We start from the raw sequence: 20,774 nt of genomic DNA on the forward strand, positions 1-20,774 counted from the left end.
TTGGCACAATTGGACGAATCATCACAAAATGTTTAAACAAAACTTTCATCCACCTCAGCTCCTTCATTAAAGTTTCGGGGTGATCCATCGAGCACAGGCCTAGAAAAATGGGGATCACAAAAAGCAAAGTCCCCATGCATTTTCCATTGATTTTGTTGAAACCAGCTACAGCCCTATAACTTGCGCCCTCTCCTTGCACTGCTAATTACTTCCCATATTACATCACTCATGACATGTTCTATGAGGTCATTGATACCATCACTGTAACATTTGAAATGACATAATTCATGCCAAAACAGTGCATATTCGAGGTGCAAGTCATGGTTACCTTACTGTATGAGTTATAGTTACTGGAGATAAATATAACTGGTGATTTTCAATATTCTTTTAGTTAAAACTGTATGTTTTCACTGATATTTTCAGCTATCCATTATTTTTATCCATTGTTTTTAACAGTGAATTACCTTTATTTTTTCTGTGAACACACACACACACAAACACACGCACACGTACACACATATATATCTATCTATATATATATCTATCTATATATATATATTTTTTTTGGATGCATGAAATCAAATTGATATATGGCACTCAGCCATCACCAAACCTATGACTATCAGTCATCAATATGTAGGCAGACTGCTTATTCCATCACTGAATGCGAATAGCAAACTAATCATTCCTTAACACATACTCAATATGCTAATCAAGCCTTACATATACGCGGTAACTAAATATATTAACCCGCAACGAATATAATGCATAGTGAGATGCTTGCAATCCGGCAACACGGCGACAAAACTGTTAAAATAGTATGAAACTGCATTTGCCTACTGCTCCCACAATGCATCATAACTTGCCAAGTGAGGATGTCAGTATAAATGTGCAAAACAAAGAAAGGACAATTGTTTGTACACCGTGACCAGGGACTTGTATAGTCCGAAACGCGTAGGTGGGAGAGAGCCTACAGGAAAATAAATTGAACTTACCAACATTGAAGTGGTGTGCGGCGTTTTCCTTGTTGGAGATAACTTGGAGATAACTTGTTGTGACAATATATATATATATACATTCACAAATTGTTTAAAATAGTGTACAACTCATTTCATCTACTGTCTAGAAAGTCCAAAAACACATTTTCCCCAAGCAGTTTCCCATAGGGATTTTGAGCACGACCACAGCTTGTACTACTAAACAGAATGACACCAAATTTGGCAGAAAGGTAGCTCTTGCTCCAGAAAAGCCCTTTGTATAATTTGGTGTAAATCCATTCAGTTGCTTTGGAGTTATAAAAGAAAAGAATTTATAGATATTTTGGGATGCAGATCTTGGTGAGATCTGATTGGCTGCCAACATGTGAACCAGGAAGTGGTGGCAGCCATCTTGGTACTTGGACTTGAGCCGATTCCCAGGAAAAAATTACCAAAAAACCCATAAGGTGGACAGTGTAGGCATACCCTAACCCCCGAGCCCTGATGGTAAGATCCTGCAGGGTCCCCATTGGGGGCAAAACATTTTTTTTAGAATGTTATCACAAATTCGCAGAGGATCCATGGATCACCAGGAATTAAAAAAAAAAGCAAGTGTAGTAACCTGCACTTGCTTTTTTTGCCCCTCGAGTGGGTCAGTTCCCAGGGGATATGTATTTTTTTATAAGGACAAGGGGGGCACATGTGGCCCTCCTCCCCAGGCTGATCACTGCCCCGGGAACTACATCCCTTAGCTGATTTAAAAAACAGCAGGGGGTGCGGCCCCAGTCCCTGGGCTGATTTTGACCCTGGGGACCCTATCCCCCAGGGCCCACCCACCTTATAATATGGGAGGGGGCCATGCAGTCCCCCTCCTGGGCTGATCTCGTCCATGGGAACCCCATTTCCTGGGGCTCAGCCTCACAAGGAACGGGGATGGGGGGTCGCACAGTACCCCTCACTGGGTCATGCTCGGACCCAGGTACCCCATCCCAGGGCCATGCTTAGCAAAGGGAGGATGGCAGTGCCCCCTTCCCCCAAACCAATAATGGCCCTGGGAACCCCATCCTCCGGGGCCGGGCTCCTGCTATTCCTGAGTTGTCTACTCCGAGGACATAGCAGTTTCCCTGCTTGCACTGCTGCGGACAGGGAAAACTGTGTTTGCTCCCACTTGATGGGAGCTATTTTAAAGCTCCCCCCAAGCGGGAGCAAACACTAAGTCTGCTCCCAACAAGCAAGAGCATGTAAAATTCTACTGCCCACTCAGAGCAGACTTTTCATCTGTTTCCCTGTTTGCACTGAAGCAGGCAGGAAAACAGATGAAAATATTGCTCCCAATCGGCAGGGAGCAGCATTTTGTTCTGCTCTCTGCGGACCTGAGCAATGCTGGCTCATGCTGGAGGCAGGCAGCCAGCCTTCCCTCGCGCCCCCCAACAATAATGCAGTGGGTGCCCTGAGTGGGCTCCAGGGCACCCACGCTTTAATGACCAGGCCCCGGGTAATGGGGGCTCTGGGCCCATTTTTACCCCGGGAGGGGAGCTGCATGCCCCCTCCCTGTTCATAATGTGGTTAGGGACCGGAAGATGGGGTCCCTGGGGTCAAAATCAGCACAGGGAGGTGATCCCCAAATAATAATGAAATGGGTCTCAAGGGATAGGGCCAATATTGCCCCGGGGAGGGGCGTGGCAGTTGGATTAACAAATGGTAATTCAATTTTACTTTATGCTAATAAAAAAACATAGCAATTCAATGAAAAAACAAACGTTACAGGGACAATATAGTTGGGAAAAGAATTTGAAAACATTAGAAATTCATCAAAAAACCAACGGTTGCAGGAACGTTCTAGTTGGGCTCACAATTTACACACACAAAACCATAGAAATGCAGCAGTTATAGCTAGAGGAAACTATAACTCGTGTCCTAAGGTAACTATAGCTTGTGCCCTCGCCATGCACTTATAATTACCCCACATATTATATCACTCATGAGTCATGACATCTTCTAAACACATCATTGATAATACCAGTGCAACATTTGTTGTAAAATTATTGATGAGAAAACTGTGCAAGGTGGGGACCGAGTTATAGCTATCTTAGGGCACGAGTCATAGTTTCTTGAGAAAAATCTAACTATAACTGCAGAATTTCTGTGGTTTTGTGTATGTAAATTGGGAACCTAACTATAAAGTCTTTTAACATTTCTTTTGTTTTGTAAATTTCTAAAGTTTTTTTAAATTGTATTTCCTAATTATCACGTCCCTGTAACCTTCTTTTATGAATATATATTTATATATGCATTACATGCTTTGCTTTCAAAATTAATGCAAAAATAGGCATCTTCGTAATAGCGTGTACTCCACCTAGGATTTGTGCAATTATACCGCGAAGGGTATTTGTCCTAATTTGATATTTTAACGAGACTATTAAATTGCAATTGACAATTTAAATAGAGCTTGGGGTGTTTTAACATGAACTGTGATTTTGTAAATTGGCTTCATTACACAAGGCAGCCATCCGGAAATGCTAAGATTTAGAAATAAAACAAGTTAAGTGTTGACACTGTACACATTAATCCCTCAAAAGCACTTAGAAATAAATCACCATTTATTCAATTGCAAAATAAGCTCAATTCTGCCCTATAATTATGGTTCCATTGTGTTCAATGAGAAATGAGCTTTAACTGTGGATTTCGTGAATGCACATACAACAATAAAAATCCATTACGAGTGTCCGGCGTGTGCAACATTGAGCACACACAGCATCTGCTCCTGATTATACATCATTGATCCAGCAGAAGCTGAATTTAGGCCAGGATTTTTCAAATAAATCAATCAGTAGACTTTGTAGAGCACTACTTGTCACCTTTGAAGGTATCCAAGTGCTGTCAGGATCCAGTTGATTAGCCAAATAGCTGGGAGCCTTATTTATGAGGCCCTTACGCCACAGTTGCGTCACTTTTTGTGACGTTGGAGTGGCATGAAAAATGTGGCATACTGTGCCATATTTACAAAGTAACGCATCTAGGCGTCACTTTGTAAACCCCTGCGCTACATAATACCTGCGTCAGGTATAATGTATGCAGAGTGGGCGTACTAATGCAGGAAATCCACATAGAAGTGTTGCAGTGAAATCTATGAGATTTTACTGAGCCACTTTTAGGGCGTCACTATGTCAAATCCTTACGCCTGCTTGAAGCAGGCATAAGGAGTGACGTAGGGCTTTTCACATGGGGTTTGCCCCATGTGAAAAGACACATTGCTGGAGTTGCGCCTGTTTTCAGAGACACTCCAGCAATGCGCCAATTCTGAGCCTACAGATACGTCAGGAACACTGATGTATCTGTAAATCCTTGTGACATGGAGTGCTGTACATTGAATACAAAAGACACACAATTGATGGACGGAATGCAGAACAAATCAAAACATTCAATCCCAGTCAAGAAATATGGGTTAAAGCCATCATTCTTTTGCTTACCATGCCACCTCAGTTTAGACCTGCCCATATGCAAATCAGTCTTGACCCTGTGCCTAATGGGAACAGTTCAGCCAGAACTGCCAAGCCGGAAACTAGCATCCTAGGACTGGTTTCGGGGTTTCACCCCACTTCAGCCAGGATAGCTTGATTCCAGTGGCACAGTGAGCCCAGGACCAACGTCAGGGCATGCCTGGTGCACTTAGGGCGAGAAAGCATCAGGCACACAATTAATATGCCGCATGATGTCTCAAGGAGGGCGCATTGTTTTTCAGTGTTTTCAGTGTTGCATCGCTGTTTTACCGCAGCGATGCAACACTTTTCATAAATTAGGCCCAAGGTCTTTGGGGACTTTTGGAACTCTGGAAGAGATAAGGAGGTCCGTAGATGGAAAGGTAGCTCGTTACATGTCTTCGCTGCTAGGTAGGAGAAGGAGTGACCTCCGCATCTGCTATGTCAGGAGGGGGAGGGTTAGAGAAAGGGATGTGGAGCAGAGGTGTCTATGGGGCTGTTGGAAGTTCAGGCAATGGTTCAAGTAGGCAGGTCTGCAGTTGTGTAGGGCCTAGTATGCATTGGTCAGGAACTTGAACTGGCATCATGTATAAACAGGTAGGCAGTGGAGTTCCCTGAGGTATGAGGTGGTGTGGGTTCATCTAGGGAGATCCAGGCTGAGTCTGGTAGGTGCATTTTTTATGGAGGAGGTGAGCTGCAATCCCTGCATCACATGTACATTTCTCCAGGAAACACCAGAAGAGATCTTCACTTGAAAAACAGTTGACAAGTGTGATTACCATGCACTATTAGTGGTGGCAAAGGACGTTACTGAATGTTATTCCCCAATGAATAGGAGGGAAAAAAACAATATCATGTGGTACTCTGTTTCCCCAGGTGGTCATGTGTGCAAAATCTTACCCATGAATTGGATTGACTTTATTTTCTCAACCCTCTTCCTTTTGAGGTTCATTGGATTATCACATTTCTGCGTCAACTGATGTCTTGTTACCTAATGCAAACCTCTAAACAACCCTTTATTTTATCCACTATAGAATTGGGGATACGAGGAAATAGCTCGGAGTAGAAACCATCTTCTCTCATGTGTGAACAACATTACCCATTAGTATGGTTGTTAAAATCCCACATATCTAAACTTTAAGTGTTGCATTTTCCCCCTTTCCATCCTTGTATTTTTTTGCATTCTTCTACAATCTCAGTGGAACAGTTTCTCAAGTCTGAATTCCCACTCCTGTTTGCATAGCCTTGGAATATGTTGGGAACAATTTGTGTTCATGTTTCTTGGACTTTGGATTGATTGAATTCAGACTCTGCTTTATGGTTCTTGGACTTCTCCCAGTCAACATAGGTAGGTTCCTGTAGGTAGACTGTCTGTTTCAGCAAATCAGCAAAAACCTGCATTCTTTTAACTGTGTACTTGAATCTTTTTGCCATCATATGATGAGACTGCTTGCTCAAGGGCAGTTGTCTAGTTGGCAAGCTGACTGCCATTTTTTTCAGGGTTGAAAAATGTGATAACTACTCTTTTGACTAAGACATCTCCTGTTGCTAATTATGACCATTACCGATGACCGACCTGTTCAAAATGAAAACTGCAATAAATTCAATGAAAGCATAAACAATACACCAATACACTGTCTAATCTAGCCCTCCCACCTTGTCTCAGTTTAGAAAATGGTATTGAACATAGCTGCCACTCCTCTCTTCAGTTACTCACTGTTATTAAATATTATAGAATGAACCCCACCCACGATCAAAGATAATGTATCAGAAAAGATGCCCTCATGGTCAACACTATTGCTTTCTGCACCTTGAATACATTGTATCTTGTCATCTCGGCTAAGGGAGGCGGGTGTCACTGGATCTGCCCTGAGTCTCCTAATTTCCTTCCTGACCGAAAGGGAACAGAGAGTGATGCTTGGGAACCACCTCTCCCCTGCCAAGTCTCTGCAATGTGGGGTGCCACAAGGGTCGGCCTTAAGTCCGACCCTTTTTAACATCTATGTGGCCCCCCTTGCAAGACTTATCAAATCTCAGGGGATGGAGGTGGTATCCTATGCAGACGACACGCAGATTATGGTCTCTCTTGCTCACACCTCGGTTAAGACATCTGCCGCCAGCTTCAGGGTCTGCATGCAGTATGTGGCAGACTGGATGACTATAAATTCCCTGAAGCTAAACGGTGAAAAAACCGAGGTGTTAATATTTGGGAAGAACCAGAATCTGTGGTCGAATGAGTGGTGGCCTTCTTCTCTTGGCATCTGCCCCACTCCCTCCCTCTCTGCCAAAAATCTGGGAGTTATACTTGATACCTCACTCTCTATGTCCCTGCAAGTCAACAGGACCGTTGCTACCTGCTGTGGTGTGATTCGGGTACTCAACAAAATCCGTGGGTATCTTTCCCCCCAGGCGCGTAAACAGGTTGCAGTCGCCCTGGTGGGTTCAAGACTGGACTACTGCAACTCCCTCTATATGGAAGTCAACAAAGGGTTGATCCACCGTTTGCAGACTCTTCAGAATTCTGCAGCACGCTTTGTTCTGAATCTCCCCAAAGCTTCCTCTGCCACCTTAGCCAGGAAGGAGCTTCATTGGCTTCCGGTACAGCACAGAATTGCCTTCAAAATTCTCTGTTTCACCTATAGAGCATTGATGGATGGTCCTGCTAGTGCCATTGGCTCACTCCTCTCGCGCTATGTCCCCACAAGAAACTTACGCTCTGCGGGACTCTGCCAACTAGCTGTTCCCCGCATCAAATCGGTCAGATGGGGAGCCAGAGCCTTTTCCGTCGTCGCTCCTCAATTGTGGAACTCCCTCCCCATGGAGATTAAAACTCTCCCTGCCATCGACTCTTTTAAGAAAGCCCTAAAAACTTTTCTCTTTAAGAAGGCTTACTCATGATTAATTATCACTAGGTAAGGTCTTAAGTTGCTGTATTTAATCTAGGCGCCTTGACGCCCACTGGGCTAAGTTTGCGCGATACAAGATCCCCCTCATTCATTCATTCATTGTTTTTTAAATGACTATAACTAGTTAATCATCTTCATCCAAGTTTTTTTTCTGTGGTGAATGGTAATGGCTCTTTCCTAAAGGCAACATGCTCAGTCATGTCCTAATATCCGCTGTGGTTGGTGGGCCCTTTCTTCTGCTCTGTTATTTCACTCTCCTAGAATTCATATTGTTATCTCTACACAACTTAACTCTCTTTCTCAGCTTCCAATTGAAGAACAAGGGAATTCCTTTCCTCTCTCCAGAAAGGATACCACAGGGTATCGTCTGGAGTTTTTTGATGTCTTGTTTATGTTACATTATTTCTGGTCATAACATTTATTTTACTTCTTCTGACTATGCAACTAATTCCCTAAACTTCTGAGGCTTTAGATCCCACCTTGGCACAGAAATATGCACGAGGTACCTGACAGCCTCTGTGTGCAGTCAACAAGATGACCCACATCCCAGTGTCTGTCTCGGTTAGCTGTCACCATCCTTAACCTGGTGACTGGTTTTCATTTCTTGGACCAATGTTCCCAGTACTGTTCATTTTCTACGTTAATAAAATCGTGGGCCCACTGGATTCATGGCTGCAACCCTTTTAGTCCCTATCTACAAGAAAGGAGATCAATCTTAGGCCATAAATTATAGGCCAATTTCACTCCTGGATAGTACTGCCAAACTTATGGGACGAGTTTTATTAAATAGATTAGAGGAGTGGGCAACCTGTAATAATGTTTTAATTTTGGTACAATATGGTTTTAAATAGTAGAAAAGGAATCCAGGATCAATGCCTCAACTTAAGTCTATTAATTACTAAGTATACTCAAGTAAAGCAAGGTAAGCTATACTTGCCATTTATTGACTTATCTGCAGCTTTCGCGTGCATTGTCCATCAACATTTGTGGAGGATAATGAAAGAAATGGGCATAGATGATGCTATTATCTTTTTTATCAGGCAGCTTTATTCCTCAGCCTTGGCCTGTGTTCGCTACGGGAAGCAGGGCATGTGAACTAGGTCATTCTCAATTAACAGGGGAGTTCGCCAGGGTTGTGTACTCACCTCATTTCTTTTTTCTATCTATAATATTGGGGTGGAAGTACCCCTGCTGAACTCAGTACGGGATGTCCCAAGGATCAACAATGTGCGCACCCCAATTCTACTTTATGCAGATGATGTTAATCGCCCGCACGGGCCTAGTCTAATAAAAATGATTAGAAGTTTATGCGAGTTACAAGAGCAGCTTGGATCTAAAAATCAGGTGAAGTCATTTATTGTAATTGCTGGCCGTAAATCTAGGAAGTTTCCAAACTTTTAGATAGCTGGTCAGAAAATAGCCCACTCTGATACTCTTTCTTATTTGGGAATAACTTTTGACAGACAATTAACCTGATCCAATATGATTGCTAATAGAGGTTTATATGGCCATAGGATTCCTTGGCTAGCATACATTAAAATAGCCTTTCATCTCTTGGCTTAAAGCATTTATTTAGCTCTCCATCTAATTGCTCCACTATCTAAAAAATGGCAATTAAGATTCAATTCCTCAAACAAAGGACAAATGAGAGAGTTAAATCTTGTGCCTAAAAGTGTCTATAAAATCATACCTGGAAGGTCCGATTGACCAGGAAGGCATTGCCTCATACTTACTCACTGTGACAAATTTCATCACAGATTTACCTTAGTAAGGTTTCGATTGAATCTGATTCCGTGGATGTTGGATTATCCATCAGAAATCTACTCTACACTTGATCTTCCTCCTTGCCCGTGTGACAGTGCTTCTACTCAATCTAATTTACATGTCTTTTTTTTGCAATTTTTATATAGAATACCGTAAGAGATTTATTCGTCCACTTTTGCGCAAATGTAACTTTATGCAATGTCGCCCAGGAATGCACTTCTTACAATCACTGCCGAACAATCTTGTTTGTTATTCTGTGGCGTCCTTTTTACTTGGTTATTGGAAGACTAAGCGACAACATTACACTCATATATGAATTGTCTGTTTTATCTCTGTTTCTAATTGATGTTTTATCTGTCATTTTTAACATTTATTGTTCTTACAGTATTTCTTATTATGATGGATGTTTTCTTTTATCTTTTACTTTGTACTTTTATAAACTTATCTCAGAAGAATCGAATAAAGTCATTGACTGACTGACTGACGTTAAGAAAAGTCCCCAGAGTTGCAGGCTCATAATTTGCCACTCAGTCCATTGAATTTTATTTTTGGCAGTATAGCACTATCGTGTATGTTGGCCTACAGATAAGCATCTAGGGGCTCACACGTCCTCACAATACTTCATGTCATTCTTTGGCCTTTTCGCTGACCAATCAGTCATTGTTTCGAATTAGAACCAGGACCACAACTTTCTTCAGTCACAATTCTTCAATTTTTGTTCCCATGACCTTGTGCCACTGCACTCCTTAGCAGTTCTTAGCATGTGCAGTGGAGCATGCTCTTCTATAGTCCTTTGCACTGCTGCTGGATGAAAGATGGAGGTTCCCCTGCACTCTGGCAGTGTTCCTGGCCCTTCAGCTTGTTTAGTTTACTGACACTTGGAGTTTGCACTATGGATTTGCATGTGACACAAGTAGTGTCTCCTTAGATCCCCTCCAGAGGTTCTGCATCCCTTTTACTTACTGCCAGTCTTAGTGCTGTCCCAGAATTGGGTTATGGGCCCGAGCATGCCTCAAAACTATCCTATGCTGCATGCCGCAGAGCCCTAGCCATGCTGGTTTCGTCTTTGCAAGTATAGCCTGCAGCTTGTCTTGATCTTCTCCAGTTTAGATTTCAGCAGTAGGGCACAGGGACTTCAGCAATGCATTGTTTCAATCGCTCGCCCACTTTTCTGCACAGCAATGCAGTCTTAGGCCTCTCTCTTCCACGTGGTTCTCAGCAGCTACACTGGCAGAAGCGCCATGACTTCCCTGAGGTCTTTTCACAGATATCACTAGGGTTTTTGTCCCTGTGAGGCTTTAAAATGTGCTTTTCCATTTGTTCTTACTTTAAAGACGAAGGAGTTTATGCGTGGTGTAGGCTGGGAATATTGCATACCAAATGTCTACGGGACAGAATGCTGTTACCACAATATCGATATACAAAATATCAAAATGTAAGCTTCCATACATTTTCTATACCTAACTCCACACATACATACCTTGGTGAGATATATCTTTGAGGAACGTAGATGTGTAGTTCGGAATAGTGAATCCTTACCTCCCTCTGTGTACTTACCTTTCGATATATTGTCCCTCGATCTGCTGTAATGATTTCTGTCCCATTGGGATTTAGGATTCAATGCTTTCTACCTACAATCTTATGGGGAGCACTCTTCATTACTGCCCTGCAAATCCATGCCCAGCTTCCAAGATCTGTTTTTAGGGCTCTATTCAGGTATGGATTTCAAGCTCCGCCCACTTTCCTCCCATCTTTCTAATTTGCACCTGTCTTTGTCCTTTGTGAACTGTGGATTTTCATTGGTCAATAGGCTTAGTAGTCCCACCTTAGTACTGCCTTGTCTCATCTTGTCTCAATCTGCATTGGGATGACCTCAATGATAATTAGGTCAATATTATTAAATATTTCCTAGCAGACCAATTCCAATGCTCAAGCATGTACTCTACCAACCCATACTGAAGGCTCTACACTAGGTTGGATCATCTCCAAAGAAAATGCTGTTGAAACAATCTCGATCGTTCCTTACGATTGGTCAGATCATCACATTATTACGTCCCAAATCCCATCCATAAAAAAGAAATAGCCTCACAATCAGTCAAACCCAGACATTGGGTTTGTGACACTAAAGACTTGAACATGGAGAAACTAGCAGCACGCTGCGAGAAAGAACATCAACCTCCTATATGTCAGTGAACTCTCGGATCGCTACAACTCCACAATGACAAAAATATTTGAAGCCGTAGCCCCTTTAAAACTCAAAAGAATACTGGATAAAGATAAAAACCCATGGTTTAACGGGTCCCTTAATGAAGAAAGACGGAAACTCAGACTAACGGAATGGAGATGGAGACAACACCCAACATCCCCCAAACTTTAAACTGCTTAGAAAGACCAGAAACACCTACAATAAAAGTATACTAAAAGCAAATACTTTTTTAGAAGGGAACTTGATAACACAAAAAAACAGACCGAGTAAACTTTTCGAATTGTTAAAAGAACAATCTAACAAAATTGCCAAATCCTCTCTATTAACATCAAAATCGCAAATAAGCTGTGAGGAATTCTCAGCCTTCTTTACAGCTACAGTTAACTCTCTGGAGAGCGATCTGATGAAGACTGCTGATAACCCCTCAAACCTAAATTGCACACTAGCTGAGCATCCATTTCAACCCACACAGTCAACACCGAAAAATAATGCTCAGTGGTCAACCTTCAAGCTATATGACCACAAAGATATTGCCAAAACATTATTCACCATAAAATTGAACATCCACTACAATGATCCTCTGCCCTCAAAATGTTGGTCTACAATCAACCATATGGTCATCCCCTTTTGGATAAGATTATTAATGCTTCCCTATTTCAAGGATCCTTACCACACTGCCCAAAAACTGGCCAAGTCATCCCCATTTAAAAAAACCCTACCGTGAACCCTTCAGACCCAAACAGCTTTCTGTCGGTATTCCCATGCTAGCCAAAGTACTGGAAAAAATTTGCTCAACAACAGCTGAGCTAGCACATTACTGAATTCAAGCTACTGGATGACTGCCATTTGGGGTTCCAACCAGATCACAGTTTGAACCAGCAATTGTGCATATAGTGGATGAAGCTCTACTTGCTTTAGACCGCACAAAACTTGTCTTCTAGTTCTTCTCAACCTATCATCCGCATTCGACACCGTAAACCATGTCAAAATACTAGACCGACTTGAGAAAAGGATGCTATTATCGGGAGCAGTCCCAGAACAGTTTAAATCCTTCTTAAAGAACAGATCGCAAAGATTCCTGGTGAATCAAAAACTGTCTTTACCATCCCTGAATCAAATTGGAGTACCACAGGGATCTACACCAACCCCATCCCTATACAATCTGTATGTCGAACCACAACCAAAATATTAGATTTCTTCAGATGAGCTGCGTCTAAAGAAAGGGGCGCAACCACCATTAAAGTGAAAGGCGGCATAGAGTGATTTTACGAAAAAAAAACATGTTTCTCAACTTGACAAACTAATGCTCTTTTTTTCAAAAGCGCCCTATAATGGACTTCCACCTTAATGGCGGCCGGGCACCTTTCTTTAGATGCGGCTCATCCAAAGAAAGCGGCTGCCATTAAACTGAAAGCGCGGCATGGGGCGCATTTACAAGCAAGCATATGCAATCCAATAGGTTTCGCATTTGCAAGAGTTTAAGCTATTGCCATTGTAAATGACAATGCTTTTTATTTATCTGTTTTGAAAACTAAGACTTAAATTAAAGGCATTGTCAATTACAACGTCAATAGCTCAAACTCTTGCAAATGTGAGGCCTACTGCATTGCAAATGCTTGTTTGAATTGGAATGTACCAACTTAATACCATTTTCCATACGGCTGGGCACAGGATATCCTCATCGACTGCTGTTGTACCAATGGTTTTGTTGGCGATCTTGTACCTACTAAGATGTAGTCCTTATGTAGAATTGTTTTGTGAAAATGTGGAAATTGTGAGTAATCTCTGTAAGGATTCATATTTAGGGTGGTATTATGAGTCTGGCTGAGCCAAAGCGTAGCCGACACAAAATGTAAATAAAAAATGGAGTGCCATGACCAAATATAGACTGAAAAAAAGTAAAATTTTCATTAGGGAACATCACACTGAGCAAACATGGATGAGGTGGCGAATATAGACTCTTTATGAGCCACAACTGGAATGAACACACACACATTCTATTGGCCACGCCTACTTGTATTATTTGTTTATTTATTTGTTTGCTTGAATGTTTATTTATTTGTTTGTTCATTTTAAATTATTTGTTTATTTAATTGTGTTACATGGTGCTGGCTGGTGGCCAGAAGTGACAGAAAATTGAGCCCACCTTGTAGACATATTTATTGAAGGACATGGGCGTAGACATCTTTCACTTCTAAGAGCTAGACGTTTCATGGAAGAATGAAGGAAATGCATATTTCTTGATCTTTTATGGCGATAACTAAGGCATTAAAATTGTCATATTCGGTGTGAGTAACTACAGGGATTTCCGAAAAGCTGTCATTTCTAACTTCGAAATTATAGATTTGTGGCTCACTGAAATGCTGCCACCACATGTAGTGGCATTTATTCAATATCTTGACTACTGCGGTAGTTTGTTATGTGTAGTAGGTGTATAAACGTGTGTATTAAACGCTGCATTTGGTTTCTTTACCAGCCCTCCTTTGCGGCTCATATAGACCCTACAGCATCAAGGGACCAAGTAACGCACTATCGAAGGGCAGCTGAAGAAGCCCACAGTGAATATGCGGCCTTGTTGGTGAAAAACAACAGCCTTAAAACTCAGGTACGGTAAGCATCAGCTGACTATTAAATGAATACCAGGGTACTATGCAATCCTAAGTGTCTACTTCTGTCCTTGTAAAATGAAGAAACTGAGAGGCTTATTTACTACAAAATGTCGCAACGCGGAGCTGTGTCAAATATGGCAGCCCCAACTCCAACATTATCAAAACGAAGGGATGAGCCCTATTTACTACAAACTGGCATACGCATGCATTATCCCTAGTGCTGGCGCTAAAATTAGCTGCCTAACGCCAACACAGGCACCCTTGCACTGCAAGGGTTCCTGCATTACAGGGAATGGTTGTTTATGTTTTTTGAGGTGTTCCTTCCTGAAGCAAAACCAAAGGGGATGATGGACAGAGTGTTGAACATTGCAAACACTCACCCCAGTCAATTGATCTGGGTTTAATCCATCATCATTTTTTAGCTCACTCCACCGCCCCAGTTCATACATGGCCATATGCAAATCAGTCTGACCCTGTGCCTCATGGGAACAATCCAGCCCGAACTGTCAAGCCATGTCTTCCCTGGACCGGAAACTTGCATCCTGGGACCGGTTTCTGGCTAATCAGCCGTCATCAGCCAGGCTAGATTGAATCCAGTGGCAAAGTGAGCAAGGGACCCACGTCCGGGCATCCCCTGCCAACTTAGGGTGAACAAAGCAAAACCAAAGGGGATGATGGACGGAGTTCCTTCCTGCACATAAACAATCCATAATGGCTATTTGTTAGCATATCGTAATTACCTAATGATTGTTAATATGTAGGAAGGGTCACCTTCCTGTACATTGAGAATAATTAATGTTGTTTTGCTCTTTCTATGAATGCTGCAGAATGCAAGACACACAGAAAAAGCAAAAACGAGGAGAAATAAAAGCATTTCTCCTCGTGCGCCATTCTAACATCTGCTCTTGCATGGTGTTCGTTTTTGGAGCTGCCACAGATTTACAACTCCTTGTAATTCTGAGGCAGCATCAAAAACCAATGGATGTTGCACTGGCAAGCCCACAGCAACACCTATTTCACGCCCCTTTGCCGCAGAGGACTGAGGTGGAAAGGGGCATATTTACAAGGTGATGTTAAGCCATTTTAGGTGGCTTAGCACCACCTTGTAAATTTTGAAAATGGCGCTACGCAACCGGAGTATCAAAAAAAGTGATGCTCCGTTGGTGATAGGGGCTTGTAAATTTGCCCCTGAATCCTTTGAAGAATGTTTTGGTAGTGTGTTTACTCTTTATTTTGAGGAGAAGAGGAGCTTGTGCTGTCAGAGCCGTTTTAAGGCATGGGAAAATTGTTCTCTTGCCCAGGGCACCAGCCTTTCAGGGTACCCTCTAATAGAGACGGCTCTGTTCTGCACAATCTTGCCCGATTGACCTTGAGTCATTTTTAAACTTATGTTTTAAATACCGTTTTCCTTTAATTTATTTTTTATGTGGGTGATTTATGAGTCTATAACACACCTTTTGCAGAGAAATTATGTTTATGTTTCATGCAATATCCATAAATAAAGTTTCTTGTAGATCAAAACAGGATCTCACATATGAGAAATGGGAAAGAGTAATATAGAATACTTGTAGTAATCTTAGTGAATTGACGCTGCTGCGGTGTTACAATACTGAAAACACACGTTAATACCCCTGAATATTAGATGTAAAAATTGTTAGAAATTGGACTAGTGGGCCTGTGCACAGACAGTGACCAGTGGCTACAGCGGTCGACCTCGAAGCTAGGGAACAGGGTTGGAGTCTGGCAGAGACGTTCAACATCCTGTTGTTCTGGGCATATAATCTCCCAGTGACAGGGACGTTCAACATCCTGTGGTTCTGGGCAAATAATCTCCCAGTGTCTAATAAAATGAATGTGCCCATCTGGAAGGCACTGGTGCTCACGTAAAGCGCCGCGCTCTGAGACCTTTGGGTCAGGTTCCCCTATAAACCTCCCCCATCCCCCCCACGCACCCCCCCCCCCCCCCCCCAAAAAAAACCAAAAGGGCTGAAACTGGATCATAAAGTCAAAGCAGTTCCAAACAGGGGACCACAAACTGCGGTTGTCACAGGGTACACCCAAAATCCTTAAGATGTCCCTGCATGCTGTGCTGGTCAGATTCCTAAAATAATTTCAAATAACCAATGTGTGTCCTGCTTGCTAGAGGTGAGCCCAAAGTATTTTTTTTAACTAAGCCTTTTTCCCACACACCAACTGTAAAACGCCACCGAAAGCGTTTACACAGATGTTTGCACAGCATTGTACCATGAAGTCATTTATTTTCCCAATAACCAAACAGGGCCACTAAGTGCGTTCGTCCAGATGTTTGCTAAAAATGTCATCAAACTATAAATCTATTTCTCCTAAAAACAATCACACAGCGCCACCTAATGTGTTTGTGCAACTCCTTGAACACACATTGTTCCGGAAGTTTAGCTGGAAAATGTATTCTGGGTGAAGTGTTGAAACAGTTCGTGTGAGAAGAGGGAACATACACTTCTTAGCTGTCTCATTCTGATTTTGTTTAGTAATCGGAATGCATTTTTTTAAGTTTTAGCTAATTAAAATCATACATGAGGAGTAAAATAGAGAAGATAAAGTCGTAACAGTGAACAATTTCCCTTTAAAACAATTGCAATAATGATTAAAATGCCTCAAGTGAGGCGCGTTACAATTCACATACAAGCTGGCTTTGTTTTAGCCTCCTAAACTCTGTGTGGGAAAGTTACCCAAGGTGATCCAAACTTCTCTGCATAAGGTGACCAATCAGCGCTCTCTTTCTCGTTGTAATGGGAGGGTGCCAACAACTCTGTAGCAGATACCATTTCAATGCCAATTCTTGCAAGAAAGAATGGCTTCTTACTAAAATGGCATACAATTAACAAGGAGAAGGTGGTTCCTTTGATGTTATCTAAAAAATAGCAGGAGGTAATGATATGTCTCGACCCTGATCTTCAGCCTAAAAATGTATTGATAGCCTTTTATGAGATACTGGGTGAAGTCAAAAGCAATTTGGCTAGGACAAAGTCCTTTAAGGAGATCCCACTAGTTGGTTGCTTTGAAGCAGCATGCGCAAATACTCTTAAAGACCTACATAGCGTGATTAGATCATCCCCAAGAGACCATAGATTGGTCAAGGAGTTGCGTAATTCATACAGAGAAGCCCGGGAGCCAGGTTAAGAGGTTTGAGGGCGGAAGCTTGGGGGAGGACCTCTCTCAAGCGGCGATTTCTGAAAACTGTCATGATTTCTGGTAGGTGATAAATGCACCCTTCCTCAAAGATAACACTGACCCAACACTGGATAATCATGTCAGTGAGGAAGCTTGGGAGGCCTATTCAAGGAAAATGTTTGGGGTGACTGATTGTTTTCTGGTCTCCCCATCCTCCATTACGCAGGTAACACCCAAGGAACACCTAGTGTTCGAACGGGGGGTGGTGAGTCGTGGATTGGCTCAATGTAGATCCGCCAAGGCCCCAGGTCTTGATGGGTCCCCCATAGATTCTTTCCTAGACCATCAAGAACTATGGGCCCCATTGATGACTAACATTTTTTATGAAATAAGCAAGGTGGGCCCTCCCATCTCTTAGAAAAGTACTATAATGATCCCCATCTTTAAAACAGGGTATACATCTTTGCCACAAAATTTGAGAACTATTTTCTAGATAGTACTGTCAAACTGATGGGGCGCTTATCGTTGAACAGGTTGTAGAATTGGACTCGAGAGAGAACATTTTTGATCCAAGCACAGTATGGCTTCCAAAATGGCAAGGGGATGGTGCACCACTGTCTTAACCTGAGCTTGACTATAGCAAAATATGGCTAAAAGCAGGCAGATTTGCATGGCTTTCATTGACCTCTCCTCCTCCGTCGACTGTGTGTCCCAGTCTAAGCTATAATCAATCATGGAGGATATCAGTATAGATACTGCTATAATTACATTTATTCTTCAGATGTACTCTCAAGCAACTGCGTGTGTGCGCTATGGTAGGGATGGGGAGTGCACAAGGTTTTTATAGATTAATAGAGGAATTAGGCAAGACCTTTTTTTATTTTTGATCCATACTAATGAAGTGGAGGCCACATTGTCAGGTTCCACTACATACCTCCCCTCTTTTAATGCAGCCCCCCTTTCAAAATTAGCATATGCAGATGATGCTGTATTAATAGCAAGAACTGGGGTGGCAATACAGAGATTGATAGAGGCCTACTCGGAGTTTATAAAAAGCTTGGAGCTACGTGTTAATGAAGCAAAATCTTTTGTACTGGTGGCATGGGCACGTTATAAGAAATTCCCAGTATTCCATATAGAGTCACAAAGGTTGGAGGTGGTGGACACATTCCTCTACCAGGGAGTCCTCTTTGATAATATGCATTACTGGCTAAAGATGGTGGCTAACGGAGCTCTCGTAATCGAAAGAAGTGTGACGGATATTTTTAATTTTATGAAGAAGCAAGGGACCAGGCCTATTGAGTCCATAAAAAAAGGTACAACGTGCAAAGACCATCACCTGTGCAACGTATGGGGCAGCGGTTTGGGGGGATGGTGGCAATAGATTTTCTTCAATGGCTAGAGGATAGATTTTTCAAAAGGTTACTGGCCCTTCTTCACAGTTGTTCTAATTACAATTGTCACACCGACCTTGGTTTCCCATACCACTCTGATGTTTTCAGGTTTGCCCCTATTTTATTGAGGCATTTGATCTGGAGGAGGGACACAGTTAAATTAACCCAGAGCATCATCAGGTACTGCATGTGCCTGGATAATGCGCATAAGACTGCCTGGTTGCAGAGTGTACAGTGCACACTGAGATCACTGGGGCTGGCTGTACTATACGGAAACCCTACCAGATGTGTGTCAATCTCAAAAGCAAGAATTAAAAAAATCTTTTTAATGAAGGCGGTGTAAATGTACGTATGTGTCTTGTAAAGCGCACTGCTGCCCTGAGGCGTCGTGGCGCTGTAGACCGCTGGGGAACCCCTCCTGGCTATCCCTGTGAGATGGTCCCTACTGGGTATCTCCAAGGTGAAACCAGGCATCCCGGCGAATGTGGGGGGCCGTTGTAGAGATGAGGCAAGCTAATGCCCAGAGTTGCCGAGTGTGATCCCTGGTTAGAGTAGGCACCAAGGCGAGAGTTATCGAGTCCGCTGACCCTGGTCCACAACCCTGCCCCATCAGGAATTGAACCCTAGTCCCGGGCCGTTCTCTGCTTCCGGGTCTGCCGCCTCTAACCACTGAGCCACACCACTCCACAAGAGAGAGGAGGAAAATAGATCAAAATTCTCTGTTAAGCTATACTTTATCCCCCCCCCCCCCTATTTCGCAGAGCGAGCATTCGTATTTAGAGTTTGTGATGAACCCCCAGCATCGCTTCATTTTGGTGAGGTTTAGATTGAACTTTATTCCCTTGATGATGAGTTTTCCAAGCAAAAGGTACACTTTGGAAGACCTATCAGCCTGCTCATGTGATGGAAGGTCAGAGCAGTCTGATCTTCAAATGCTATTTTTCTGCAGTTTTTACAAAATGCAAAGGTTGAGGTATAGTCTCCCTCTCTTAAGAAAATATAATTTTAAACCATGCCCCCCAGCCCTTTATTATTATTTTTTTTAACAAAGTGACCCATTGGAATGCTTTGTAACAGCCTCATCTCTTTGGGCTTCTTGGAAAGGCAGGAGAGCTTGTTCAGTTTGGGAGCCTTGAGGGCTGATGAAATGTGATTTTTTTCAATATTTATACAGCACTTTGCGCTTGATACAGTATCTATTTATGAGGAATCATTAGGAGTCTTGCTGTCTGGTGAAACATGACTTATCCAAAATGTCGATGGTACTAGGAACTTTATAATGTTGTTCGTCATGATAAAGGCCTGTTTGGAATTTTAATAGTTTTTATCTGGTTTTATCTATGTACTATATTTGTATATAAACTGTGATTACTGCTTATTCTATGCACTTTATATGCTTTGGAAACATTGCTAAGTAAAGACATTTTGACTGACTGACTCTTAAGAACACAGCGAGCTAAAGAAATAAAGTGCATGTCAAACTGATTAAAGTGCTTTGAACACAACGCTATATTGCGCAAATGTTTCATATTTAAACTAATTCATTTAAACTGATAATGGGTAAAATGCATAAGGCAGTATTTAACAAGGGTGCAGTTTGTTTAATTATCTTAAAGTGCAACTGTGCTGTTCTTTGTGTACACTATTCAACCAATTTGAACAAAGATTCTTCAAACTCAGAGTAAACTACAACCTAAAGAGTAAAGTGCATGGTACACTGATTGAGGCGCTTTCAACACAGCATAATATGTAGCAGGCTCAATCAGAGTAATTAGAGATTGTTTACACTAGCAAAAGAGTAAAGTGCATCTCATTAGAGAGAGCACAGTTTGAATGGTCATATGGTCTACGGGCCAGAAGTGCAGCAATTTTTGGAGGTCGCAAATGGAAAATTGGTCCGTTTGCGAACGCTAAAAAGGCTCGTAGCATATACGAACCCTATTTTGCGAGTCGGTAAGCTATTACCGACGCGTAAAATAGGGTTTAGTTTAAGTTTAGTTTAAGGGGGTTTATAAAGCGCCTGGTGACGCCTCCCGGCGTGTCCCCGCGCTGTGGAGAGAGCATTTATGAGGAGAGAGAGAGGGGCCATTATGAAGTGAATAGAAACGTTTTAAGCCTCTTCCTAAAAGAGGCCTCATTGGTCTCAAGCCTGGTGTCCATGGGCAGGAGATTCCAGTGCCTGGCCGCTAATGAACGGAAGGATCTTCCTCCCATTCTGGCTTTCTTGGGGCAATAAGTTCTGAGCAAACCCATGCCTTTCGATCTGAGGGATCTATTAGGTTCATATCG

At 42.4% G+C, this 20,774-nt stretch overlaps 1 protein-coding gene across 1 annotated transcript in view; it reads left to right on the forward strand.

Annotated features, from left to right (window-relative positions):
- The window catches only part of LOC147690293 (coiled-coil domain-containing protein 170-like), a 638,795-nt gene that overhangs the window by 185,625 nt on the left and 432,396 nt on the right, over positions 1–20,774 (forward strand). The window contains exon 4 of the mRNA XM_086937932.1: positions 13,809–13,937. Within this exon, the coding sequence (XP_086794058.1) occupies positions 13,809–13,937 (129 nt within the window). The remainder of the gene's footprint in view (positions 1–13,808; positions 13,938–20,774) is intronic.

The sequence above is a fragment of the Lissotriton vulgaris genome, chromosome 9 (assembly GCF_964263255.1).
Source record: "Lissotriton vulgaris chromosome 9, aLisVul1.2, whole genome shotgun sequence".
Lineage (NCBI taxonomy): Eukaryota > Metazoa > Chordata > Amphibia > Caudata > Salamandridae > Lissotriton > Lissotriton vulgaris.